The sequence below is a fragment of the Sander lucioperca genome, chromosome 14, assembly GCF_008315115.2.
Source record: "Sander lucioperca isolate FBNREF2018 chromosome 14, SLUC_FBN_1.2, whole genome shotgun sequence".
Taxonomy (NCBI): Eukaryota; Metazoa; Chordata; class Actinopteri; order Perciformes; family Percidae; genus Sander; species Sander lucioperca.
This window is the reverse complement of record NC_050186.1, coordinates 4558412-4571374: the sequence shown is the minus strand read 5'-3', so window position 1 is coordinate 4571374 and position 12963 is coordinate 4558412. Positions and strand designations below refer to the sequence as shown.

At 40.9% G+C, this 12963-nt stretch overlaps 1 protein-coding gene across 6 annotated transcripts in view; it reads left to right on the top strand.

Moving 5' to 3' along the window:
- The first annotated feature begins 609 nt into the window (after positions 1–609).
- Positions 610–12963, top strand: part of ctif (CBP80/20-dependent translation initiation factor) — a 62568-nt gene continuing 50214 nt past the window's right edge. For 2 of the 6 annotated variants that reach the window (XM_031317422.2, XM_031317424.2), the window contains exons 1-2: positions 629–825; positions 5537–5586. In XM_031317422.2, coding sequence (XP_031173282.1) covers positions 5573–5586 — 14 coding nt within the window. In that variant the 5' untranslated portion in view covers positions 629–825; positions 5537–5572. Of the gene's footprint in view, positions 826–5536; positions 5587–12963 lie in introns of all 6 variants that reach the window. The other 4 variants (XM_031317425.2, XM_031317421.2, XM_031317426.2 and 1 more) reach the window with 4 other exon arrangements.

The following is a 12963-nucleotide window of genomic DNA, read 5'->3' as shown; positions in this document are numbered from 1 at the left end:
ATTCCAATTAGATTGAATTCGGTATTGATGACGCGAAAAATAGTAACGGTAATTCCACTGAAATTATTTGAAACTTAAGTAACGAGCCAATTTTGTAAAATGTAAGGAGTAGAAAGTACTGATATTCGTGTTAAAATGTAAGGAGTAAAAGTAAAAAGTCGGCACAAAAATGAATAGTAAAGTAAAAATATCTGAAAAATGTAGGCTACTTGAGTACAGTAACGTACGTTAAGTATTTGTACTTCGTTACTTCCCATCTCTGGTAATTTCACATCCAAATATAGCTTGTACTGTACAAGTAAAGTAGCATAAAATGGAACTAAACTGTAATACCCCATAATCCACCGCTGGGACTACCATCATGGATTTTCATCACAATCATGTGAAGTTTACGTAGGCTATAGTCTTTTTTCTAAATAAAAAGGTGGATTAAGAATGTTGTGGTCATTTTTTATTTAATTTTAGTTTAGTTTTTCACCTGGTGCTGTATCAAAACTGTCACACTGTCTGCCAGGCAGGTAGGGAGAGGGTAGTGTGACACGGTTAAACCAGTTATTAATCAGGTAGCTTCTCAAGCGATACTTAATACTGAACTCCTTTTCCCACAATGCTTCACTCTTGAGTGCACGTGTCAACGCTGCCAGCAAACCGGACTGAGCGTCACATTCCTGCATTCCCTTTTTCCTCAGACGTCGGAGATCTAGCTACCACTAGATAGCTAATCCTCTTCCCCACTTTTCTTTGTGATAAAACACACCCATGACACGGCGGATTTGATCTCAGGAGGTGATCCCGGGTTCACCAGGAGTCAAAATCTCTCTTCGGGTGAGGATTTATCTCATCTTAAGCCGTTGAAGGTGTCTGTGGGTCGGAGTGCTATTATGTTAACCGTTAACAGTTTTATAAGATGCGCTGGATTTGATGCGAGTTGTCGCTGTGAGTGACGTGGTTGTGGTTTGACCTCCACTGGCATACCTGTTGCTATAGCTAGCTCAGTTGGCGGAGGGTGGTTTAAATTCGCAACGTGTTGCCTGTTGTTTACTGTTGTACTTAATAGCTAGCTAATGTTAGCCCCGGCTGGTTAGCCGCAAAGCTTGCGTCACCATTGTTACCAGTGATACGCGGGCAGACACCAGGGCGTGGAGGCGCTTCCAGATGTGTCTGTTACTTTGACAGGGACATTACGGTGCAGTGAGTTGGATAACGTTGTCAATAACGTCCTGTCAAAGTACAGCACTTAGCTAGCTAACGGGTACAAACAGTGTTAGCATCCCACCAAGCATGGGCGTGGTTATAGGAGTACAAAATAGAAGAAAAAACTGTATGTAATGTAATGATGGAATCGTTATGGTCAGTTGTTAAGATCACCTTCATAATCACTTTGGTTTCAGTAACGTTATACTTACAGGAGGACATGATTGTCCATTCAAAATGTTAGATGTCAGTGTGCCCTGCAAATGAGCAGAGCGTGCTGCAGATCAGCAGCCTGTCTCAGCTGTTGACTCTAACAACAAAGAGTGGATCGCAGCTACTGCTGGACTGTGGCAGGACAGAGGGAAATCACTGATATACCTTGAACTTAAATGTAACGTAGGATCTGTCATTTCTTGTGAAAACTGAAGGGGTTAGGAAGATACAAACCGATGTTTAGGTAGTTGGTTTGCATACTGTTTAATTAATAATTAATACTGTTTAATTAATAAGAACCGGATGGGACAAACCATGTTGAATGTGTGCTGTCATTATCTTGTCCTTGCCACCTAACAATCAATACAAATATTTGTCATACTACGTTGTAACTGAAACTAAGTGGTCGTCTATCCTATAGGAATCCTGACTGTTACATGTATATACCTCAGTTTGCTCTTAACATTCCTGAGATTCCTGCGGTTCAGAGACTGAATGGATCAGAGTGACTTTAGTGAGCTAAAGAAATGTTTGCGTGTTTCTACAAGTCACACAATGGAGACCTTACTGACTTTAATGTGACAGGGTTTGACACACTTTGATGCTAAAATTTATCTTTAAACAGAAAGCTTTTTCAGTAGAGAATGGGTTAGGGAATTGCTAATCAAATTTATCCAATCCTGCCCAAGATGCCCACATTACTCTGGTGCCTCAGCTAGAGAGGCATGTGCTAATAAATAAGTCTGCCAAGTTGTAAGTCCGGTTCACCCAGTGTCTGTAGTCATTGTCAAGAGATATTAAACTTGGATTAGTGCTGTCATCCAAAGTCTACCCAGAGTCCCAGACTGTCATTTGTCAAGTTTTTTCTTTTTACCTTTTGTGAACATTGTATAGTCACGTGTAGATGGTTTAAAATATATTTTATGAATTGATTATCATTAGATAGAATGTAATCATAGCCCTATTTAGATCTTCACCAAAGTTCCAATATGGAGACTAATGTTTGTGACTTAAAAAAAACTACCAGTGCTTGAATATAAACCTATGCTTGCAGGACATTTTAGGGTGTGTCTGTGTATGGATATAAGCGCCTCACGGCTGCACAATATATAGAACTTATCCACGTGTGAATTAATCATAGGTTTTATTCTAACTTTGTAATTTCATGTTGGTGGCAGAAATGGCATGTGAAATGGAAGTAGCATTTTGATTAGGGTACTCCTTCCCCCATTAATATAATGATAATCTGTTATCTTAGGCTTTGAAATAGCTGGTGGTTGAATGATAGCTATGCCCTTCCTTTATCATATAGCCTTTTCATTTTTTAGGACGTTATATCGCAGCAACGGTCCAATTTAGCCTACTCTTGATAGTTTACTATTGAACATTGAAATACAAAGACTATGATCGTGCTGACCTAGTGATAGAAAAAATAAATGTATTTATTATTAGTATTGTTGATGTTTAAAGGTGAACTATTATGCTTTTCTTTATTTTTTTGTCATATGTTTAATGTTACAATGTCGGATGTTCATGTTAAACTTGGCCAAAGCTTCAAATAATGAGGTAAATGTAGTTGAAAGAAATCCCTGTGAGCAAAACTTCAGATTCCCACAGTTCTGAATGCTCTGGTTTCAACAGTTTTTTTCTACTCAGCTGGGTTTCTATGATTGGTCATCTGCTCCAGGCAGGTTACTTTTTGTTTTGTTTTACGGCTAACGTTACTGCAGTGTTTACATTGTCAGATGAAGCTACAGGCTGTTTTATGCTTCTGCGTCAACTCCACGTCGTGACTAGAGGGTGGATGGCCGGGTTCGGACAGATATTTAGAAATGATGTTCGGGTTGGGCTCGGTCACATCAGCGCGATAAGGCATTGAACATTTTAAATTTAAAAAAGTTTATTATGTAGGTGCGCTCCTGTGTTAATGTGCGCTTGTTGACCCGTGTGCGCTGATGCGCTCATCTGTTGACATTTCCGAATGCCGAAACTACAGTTGCTTAATAAAAGCGGGCTTTCCACACAAACAAAAAAAAAAAGATTTTATAAGAGATTTTAACTGTGTCGGGCTCCTGTCGGGCTCGGACATAAATATCTTAATGCCTGTCAGGCTCAGGCCGGATTCGGTTACTGCTCTGTCGGACGCGGGCCGGGCTCGGACAGAAAAATGCGGGCCAATCCGCACTCTAGTCGTGACCGTTTCGGAGTTCTGCGTCGGGGTTGCTTTGCATCGCGGTGCATTTCACTGTCTGCCAGCCAGTTTATGTTATGTTAGCAAGCAATCTTTAGCACAACTGCCCACAAAGTACTGGTTGCTGGCGAAGTGCTAATTTCAAAACGACTTACTGACATATAGACACTTTACAAATGGATAACCTCGTGATTGTAACCAAAATATGTCTGAGTTTATTTGCAAAGCTTATGTCAGTGAACTAGCATGTTGCTACTCCCCACATTAGGCTGCTTGAAACACCGACTAGCAACACACAGGACGAGTTGACCAATCACAGTCCTTGCGGTCTGCGTCGCCTCAACGCAAAGTTACAAATTTTTGGAGTTGCGCGTCGAGCTACGGCGGAGGTTTCGATTCGACGCAGAAACATAAAACAGCCTTAAGTCAGGCAAACGCTGTAATCTTGGCTGCCAATGTTGTTAATTTCTCCCCAATTTCGGGTCACATTACTACTGAAACATGTCCGATTGGGTAGTATTTGGTTTAAAAGCCTTTATCTGCAATTTATGATGGTAGAAAGTACTGCTATCTTCTATTACAATCCATTGCTAACTACAAGTAGCTGCTTGCTAACGCCAGGGAAAGCTGTAATCTTAGCTGGAAATGTTAATTTCTCCCCAATTTCAGGTCACATTACTGTCCGGTTGTGTAGTATTTTGTTTAGAAGCCTTTATTGGTGTTTTTACACAGTCAAAAATTGTGCTATATACTCCGTTGCACTGTACAGAGACAGCAACAGCGAAGCATTGATACGGAGACTCGGAGATGCGGAAACGCTGACCAATCAGAGCAGACTGGGCCTTTTCGGGAGGGGGGCTCAAAGAGAAAGAAGCTCCAACAGAGCGTCTCAGACGGAGGGTGAATACAGGTGCAGCAGCTATGGGCAGTATGAAAAAAAATTAAGTGTTTTTTGAACATTAAAGCATGTAAACATGTTCTAGTAGAAACCCAAAATACAAATATAAACATGAAAATGTTATATAATAGGTCTCCATTTAGAGATGGTCCGATACCATTTTTTCTTACGTAGTATCGGATCAGTGCATGAACTCCAGTACTTCCCGATACCAGCGTTTTAGGCAGTATCGGAGACAATACCGATACTGGTATCGGTATCGGAACATCGCTATCTCCTTTAAACTTGGCCTGAAATACAGCTTCATTTAGACCATCTAAGCAGAGTCAGTGCAGTGTCATCACCCCAATGATCTGCAGTCCCAGCACATACAACTGTGATGTGGTGAGTGATTGAGGTGGTGAACTTCCGCCTTCAGAGGTCAAACAGTGTTAGAAAAGGAAAAAAACAAAGTAACAGTAACACATAATGATGCCTGGGCTTCATGTGAGTAGCACCATGCACCTGTATGCATAATGTTAAAGCTAATGCTAAGAAATGGGGTAGTGTTTTAAAATATGTGGAGGAGTAGCACGCACACAGCTGCATGTTATGGAGAGAGTAAGAGTAGCCTGCAGTAAACTGGAACACCCTGACTCAGCCTGCGTAGCTCAAATGTAGCCTCATTTCAGTGGGAGCTGCTGCTTATTACATTCCCTGAAATGTATGGATGAGTGAGTGGGAAAAGACAATGAAGAGAGGGAGATCACGTGGGTCATGATTAAGGGGACTGTAAGAGAGAGATATCAGGTGGTGGCTTAAAGATAAGAGCAGCAGGCCTTTAGCTTAATGCAGGAATGAAGAGTAGTTCTCTAGCAAATTACATAGCCTCTATTTTTTGGAAACAGGACTATTGTCAAAGTCTTTCTACGGCCAACCTTTTTTTTTCTCAGAGTTGCTGGTTTTGTCATTATCTCGTGTTTAACCCTGACCAATAATGGCTGCAGCTCTGTTGCCGACTAACCTTTGTTGCCTCTCTTTTCGCTTTTGTTGTTGTTCAGCTTTGAGGCCTCAGAACTTCTACTTACACTCCATACATGTTGTCAAGCCTGTGAGCTGAATTACACACCCACAGTTGTTTGCCAGGACTCTGTATTTGTGTGTGTGGATCCGGACAGAATAGCATTGTTGGCCTACAGTCCCACAGTACTGCACATCCCTAATGCTCTCCCATTAGGTCACTACAGGGGCATAGGGGGACAATGGGGCTATTGTTTTAGGTGTACACACACATACCCTTAGACCCCCCTCTGTAGCATGTGCAGGCTATCTTCTACTGGTTTGTTCTTCTAGATTCAGGTCATTCAGCTCAAACTGTATGAGTAAACACATTTACTCACAGCAACTTGTTACAGTGAATGGGAGGCAACTGACTCATTTTGAAGGCTACTATTGCTCTCCTAGCTGAGTTTTGCATGTATTATACTGTATGTGTACCGCCTACTCTTGGAGCTGTGCTAAAAAGGCTGGTATTGTGAAAGAGGAGTAAACACCATGGAAAATTGGGCATCTGCTAGGGCTAAACGATTTTTGAAAATAATCTAATTGCGATTTTTTTCAAAAATATTGCGATTGCTATTTAATATGCAATTATTTTTTAAGCTCTTTGTCTTCTGTATTATTCAACAAAGACGAGCAATAAATCATTGTATAGTTTGAACGACACAAGATTAGATAGATTAAACAGACTGTTCTTTCCTGAAGGTCAGACCTGTATGTGATGATGAAATTAGGTGATGCATTAATTTATATGAATGACATCTTTTATTTAACTACTTCAGTCACAGTAGTATATTGAGCACTGACCAAGCCTGGTGTAAACATTCATATGAAAGTCAGAAACAAATCACACAAACTAAAGTGCAGATTGCAGAAATATAAAAACAAATATGTGGCTTTACCACACTTAGTATTTACATTATTTAATTATTATTTACTGTAATAAACATGTGGCACATTGCACTTTTTAAACACTGTCTTTGAACTTTACTAGACAGTTAAATAAGTAAAAATATAGTATATACAATGGTGTATTTCTTTTACAGCGCACACAGAGGAGCCACCTCCAGCCCCTCCCTCCCCTCATGAAGTTGCGTGCCGCGTGCATGACAGCGTCAACGTTGCACTCAGAGACAGAGAGGCTATCGTTACATTAGTAGTAGCATGCTGCTGCTGGTCTTGTTGTGGAATTAACTGTACTAATAAAACCGTTGAAACAACGTGGACACGCTGCTGTGAAAGCACCCCGAACGTCATTTATCAGTCTGGTTGTTAAGCAAGAATTGTACTAGACGCATCCAAGGTGGCGCGCGCCATCGTGACATCAAAATGACGTAATATCCTGTATTATTATATTATATATTATATATAATATTTATGGCGCGCAAGCAGAAGTCTTTTTTTTTTTTCCAGCGGTGCACAACAAAGCGGAAACGGGAGACCTGAACGAGTTCGCCGACAACTGGATGCCAGGACTCTCACAGTGATTGCAAGTGTCTCTTGTAAACTTAATAGGTTAAGATGAGTTATTTTATGGTGAATGAAAGGCTTGATCCGATGAAGTAGATCATCGAATCAAATCGAAGCATTGACGGCAATGCTGCAGCCAGTTCTGCCGTTGTTTACTTTTTTCTTCTTCTTCTAGTCCGTAGAAAGAGCAACGTCTGTAGCCTTTGCTCATTAGCGCCACCTCTGTTCAGGAGAAGACTGCAACTAGTGTCGCGAGCACCAGCGCTGGTATAACGTGCGATCCCATGATGTCACATTTGTACGCGCCAGCTGGGCTGCGTCTAGTGTATAAGACTCTTTACCCCTCTCCACGGCAGTCTCCTCCACTCCATATCTAACCGCTAATCAGAGCTAATTGTTGCTAACCGAGCCTTCAGTTCTGCGTGCCTGTATCCATTAACTGCATGAATGGACTCAAGCCCGAATAAAACCCTTCATTTTATTAAAATGGCTGTAAAAGTTTTAAACTACAACTCAGAATTGTTTGAATGCCAGAAATCTGCTCAAGGTACGGCGTAGCGTTAACGTGCTAAGTTGATGCTTTCTCTGCGGAGTGCAGACTGATTTGCTCTCGTGAGTCACATGACCAAATCGCAGCCTTTGCGATTAGGAAATCACGTTTTAACATATCGCGATATTATTGCAAATGCAATCAATTGTTCAGTCCTAGCATCTGCAGTCACACACCTGCTGAAATTTAAACGAAACTTTGGAAAGGTTCTTTTTTCCACAGTGGCACTTAATTTCTCATACAGCCAACTTTCATGCATCCATATGCACATTATATAAACAAAGTCACAGCAGCTCTTTTTTCTCTCACTTTTTGCAAATGATCACAATCGTGCAGCAAAATCTCTTTGTTTCTCCATCTAACCTCTCAAAAATAGACTATGCGAAATTATATTTAAACCCAAGTGTGAGTTTAAGCCAGCTAGTCGGTAGTAGACTAGATTAGGCGAATTAGCAGCTCTCGCTGCATGTGGTGAGAACATTGACTTGGACTCCCGCTGGGGAGACGTCTCATGTTCCGCTCTGTTTGGGTTGTGTGGATTATGGTTCTTGCTATTTGGTAGTTGTGTAACCATATCAAAGGCTTCAATTCACTGGTAGCTCAGTGCTTGTTTTACTATGCCGTGATACAACCAGTATTATTTGTCAGGAGACTACTGTGGACCCCAGGTGATAATGGTTTACATAATTGTTATGCTTTATGTTGCAGTTTCATGCGGATTAGGTATAAAATTCGGGAATATTCTTCTAATATCGTACTGAAATCAGTACATTTTGAGAAATAAGTGTGACCCCAATTAGGGTTGTGCTTGTTTCAGTGACTCAAAATCCATGAAGAAACACTAGAAGAGAAAGAGGGAAGCATATCCTTTATGGAGCAAAAAGCCAATAATCAGTTAAGTCCAAGAAAAGTACTGGACATTGCTGTACCACTTGGTGATACGTATTCAACACCTCTCATTCAGTGGTCATGGGAATATGTAAATTCACCACCTTACCATGCCTTCTGAACTACACTGTTTAGTTTTAAAAGTAAAGATAACTTCATAATTCCCTTTTACATACATGTATCAGACAAGACAAGATCAGTTGAGCAGGGTGGGAAATTGCACAATATATCATGATCATAATTGTTTCTCTTTGCATGTAATCAATCTACTATCGGTGGTGATTTATCCTATCACCAAGTGTGGATGGTGTAGATTGGCATTTGTCTCTTCCTCTCAAACAAAGAAACAGTGTGCTGTCCAGTGCCATGCTGTGTCTGTCTGGCCAATTCAGTATCAGTTTGGATGGCGCTGGGTTCCGAGCAGTGTTCAGCTTGGTTTTACTGTAGTAGTACATGCTGCTTTGCATTTTACTGTCTGGATCTTTCTCTGCTGGTGTTCTGTAGTGTCACTGGCTGTGACAGGTATCCTAGTTTAGTCCACCATTCATTTGACTCAATTACCTTCTCTGTATTTCCTTTGCCCGGTTTTCTGACCTCTGAGTCCCTGTTCACATCTCTGAATAGTTCAGCAGCTCAAATACACACAGCTGCCAGTTTCTTAAGTACACAGATCTGAAACTAATGCACCAGCCTTGCAATAAATCCTGTCATGAAGTAGGGCTGGGCGATACGGAGACAATCAAATATCACTATATTTTTGACCCAATACCTCGATGTCTACATTGTAGGGTTGACAATTGGTGCTTTCACAAAATATTTTTCCAATTAGATTTTTGATATATAATCATCAGTAATGTGGATTTAATGACTATGTGGGTAAAGGCAAATAATAGAACAGCTAGTACAGTCTGGTAAGTTCACAAAATGACATCATTTTACTGTAATGCAGCTTGTAAAACCAGGAAGAAACAACACTTGTGTCATATTACAATATCCAAAATCTAAGACGATATCTAGTCTCATATCACGATATCGATATAATATGATAATATGATATATTGCTCAGCCCTATCATGAAGTTTATAATGTTTAGTAGTCTTTGTTGAAACAGTTATAGAGAGCTGATGACTCAAATGTATGGTCATTGTGGCTGCTACAATTATAGCACTGTTTAATTATACTGTGTTCAACTTACTAGAACATACATAAGGTTTTTACACAAACAAACTACTCCATTTAATAAGCATGGAGAAGATGACATGGTGTTGCCTGAACAAGAAATTTTAGAAGAATAGAAGTAAACCTTGATGAAGTGTGTTGGATACTGAGATGCCAGTTCTTTTAGCCACAGCAGCACAACAGTGAAGCTAAAAGTGTGGCAGGCAGTTTGTTGGAACAGCTGGTAGAATTGAGGGAGGGAGAGCGAAAGGGTGGAGACAGGAAGGAGCAGGGGGAAGTCAGGATATGTGGGACTGAAAGATGTAGTTTGAGAAGGGGAAGGAGCAGCAATAGAAAGAGGGGGAGGGGTCTACTCTCCCATGTTACTACAAACAGGCCAATGCTACAACCCACAGACAACCCATATTAATTTTTTTCTGTGCAATCAATCAATGCCCACTGCAACAAACTGCTTCATCAGACGCGACCATTGTCAGTCTGACCGACTCTCTTTCTTGGTCAGCACTAAATATTTTTGAGGTTTGGACTGATGATTGGACTAAACAAGGAATTGGGCAATGGGAAATTGTGATGGGCTTTTATCTATTCTCGGACATTTAATTGGCCAAACAATTAATTGATGAATATCACCGATTTAGCATTGCACTTTAAAAAAAAAAAAAGGTATCAAAATCGATGCAGTAGAACCAGGAATGTCACACTCATCCTCCTTGTTAAAAAACCTGGCATCCAAAATACCCACAATGCAACTTGACTGCTGACAGTATGGTCAGAGATTCGGGTGTTTTGCTAGTAGCTACATTATGCATTAAACTGCTAGACTCCAGCAGAGATGAGGAGCGGGCCACAGAGGTCTGGTAACCTCACTTCTTTCTAGCTCCTCACTCCCAGATTGTTTTCATTTTCAAACTTCTGTGCCAATGACGCTGACTTAAGTTATGCAACTTAAAGGTCCCATGACATGGTGCTCTTTGGATGCTTTTATATAGACCTTAGTGGTCCCCTAATACTGTATCTGAAGTCTCTTTCCTGAAATTCAGCCTTGGTGCAGAATTACAGCCACTAGAGCCAGTCCTACAATGAGCTTTCCTTAGGATGGGCCATTTCTGTGTCTGTAGCTATTGAGGAGGAGAGAGGGGGGGGGCAAGGTGGAGGGTGGGGGTGTGTCCTTGACCAACTGCCACATTGCTCGTTTGAAAGCCAGGATGTCTCTCTCTCATGGGCGGGTCAAATTCTCTGGGCGGGCAAAGCAGAGAAAGGGGAGGTAACCTTCCTCCTTATGACGTCATAAGGAGCAAGATTCCAGATCGGCCCATCTGAGCTTTCATTTTCTCAAAGGCAGAGCAGGATACCGAGGGCTCGGTTTACACCTATCGTCATTTCTAGCCACTGGGGGACCATAGGCAGGCTGGGGGAACACATATTAATGTTAAAAAAACCTCATAAAGTGAAATTGTCATGCCATGGGACATTTAAAGGGCTTTATACATATTTTTTCTAGACATGCTGAAGTACCACCAAGACCTGTAAAAAGGCTTTGGTGTGTAAAATTGGCACACAATAATCAAGAGATCAATCAATAATGAAAATAATTGTTTATTTGCAGCCCTAACTCATTCTGTGTGTGAGTATGGAGGGCTAGGCTCAGAATTAATTTGGGCCTACTGCTAAGTTAAAATGCAAACCGTTTTTATGAATGCTTATGCTTCCCATCATCATTTGCATCAGTGCCTTTTGTAATGTGAGAGCCCATATCATTGCTTTGTCTTAAAGTCTTGTGTATGTGAGATGCCATGCGATGCTATTTGTGCTCCTGACCTTGCAGAGCCAGTTTCTCTGTTCAGTCAAAGATCAGTCAAGTCCACCAGCCTGCTATCTTTATGCTATTTTTCTATGCCTGGGTGAGATGAAATCTTTGCTTTAGTCACAACCACAACCTCTGCCTCTCTCTTGCACCCTACAGGGATTAGGTTAGTTTGTGTTGTTGACTCTCAAATGAGCAGATTTGTGCCACCTTAGGAATGTTATAATGTAAAGGCAAAACCTGTTTCTCTTCCACCTGAAGAACATTTATATTATTGTTGTTAAGCTGAAAGATAACCCCACTGTGGAAGCAAAGCAAATGTAACCACCACTTCTTTAAAAGCAGATTTGGAGTGGTGTGTAATAAAACACAGCAGGATAGAGAGAGATTTGAGGCATGTCCAAGATAAAGACACAGAACCAGTGTTTACTTTGGATATTAACACTGATGTTATTCAGGGGTGACTATAATGTTACAGGCCTTGTGATTTGTTGGTCTTGCTACACAGTAAGCACATGAACTACTATGAAAGTAATCACACAGATGCAGAAATACAAATAAATCATAGCTACAAAAAGAAGGAGAACTCGATGAGTTGTATTAACGGATGGGTCAATAGCTATTGGCAGCCGCTTCCCCTCAGGCAGTAATTCTATACTGCATGTCAAGGACAAGAGTAGGACATCTGACTGAGCTGCAACCACTACCAAAATGCATCAAACCTAGTGTTGCAGACACCCAGACTACAATTACTGAATGCCATTCATTTAAACTGTGTAGTAATTAATGGAGCTCTGCTATATTCACAACAGAACAGTTGAAATTATGAACTGAGATGAAAATCCAAGGCCATGCTATCGTAGGAACGTCACACGCGTGTAAATAAAAAAAAAAAAAAAAAAAGGTTGGGTTTAGGGAAAGAACATTGGGAAAGGCTTTAGTAACACTAAATAACGACAAAACCACGACGGTGACCAACGTCACACCCTTAGGAAAACAAACGGTTGGGTTTAGGAAAAGAACATTGGGGAAGGCTTTATTAAAAAAAAAAAAACGGTTGATAAACGCAAAACTAGCTCCCAGCTATCCTGGGTGAAAGTCCTGTGTTTTACCCATTCGCCACCCCAACCAACCTCCCTCCGCGGACCTCCGTCCTGTCGTACTACTCGCTATGGCGATAATTCACATGTAATGTAGGTCAATGGATAACACGCCAAAATGGCATACGAATTGGCGCGTCATACATACGCCACTTAGTGAGATCAGTCTGATTATATCGATATATGAGGCAACAGTAGGAATAAGTAAGTAGTGCAAATGTAAGTGATTATACTTGTATGTGTGTGCCTATACATGTACAGCATGTGCAAGCGCATATACAGTAGCCTATGAGGGTTATGCATCACATGTGCTGTACGGTGTTGTAATTTCCTGGTAAGAAATGTCTGCAAGGCAGCTGGTCCGAGCACTGATGCCTCTTTAGCCTTCTGGCTGCAAATAAATTTCAACTGAAACATCCATGAAGACTCAACTCATTC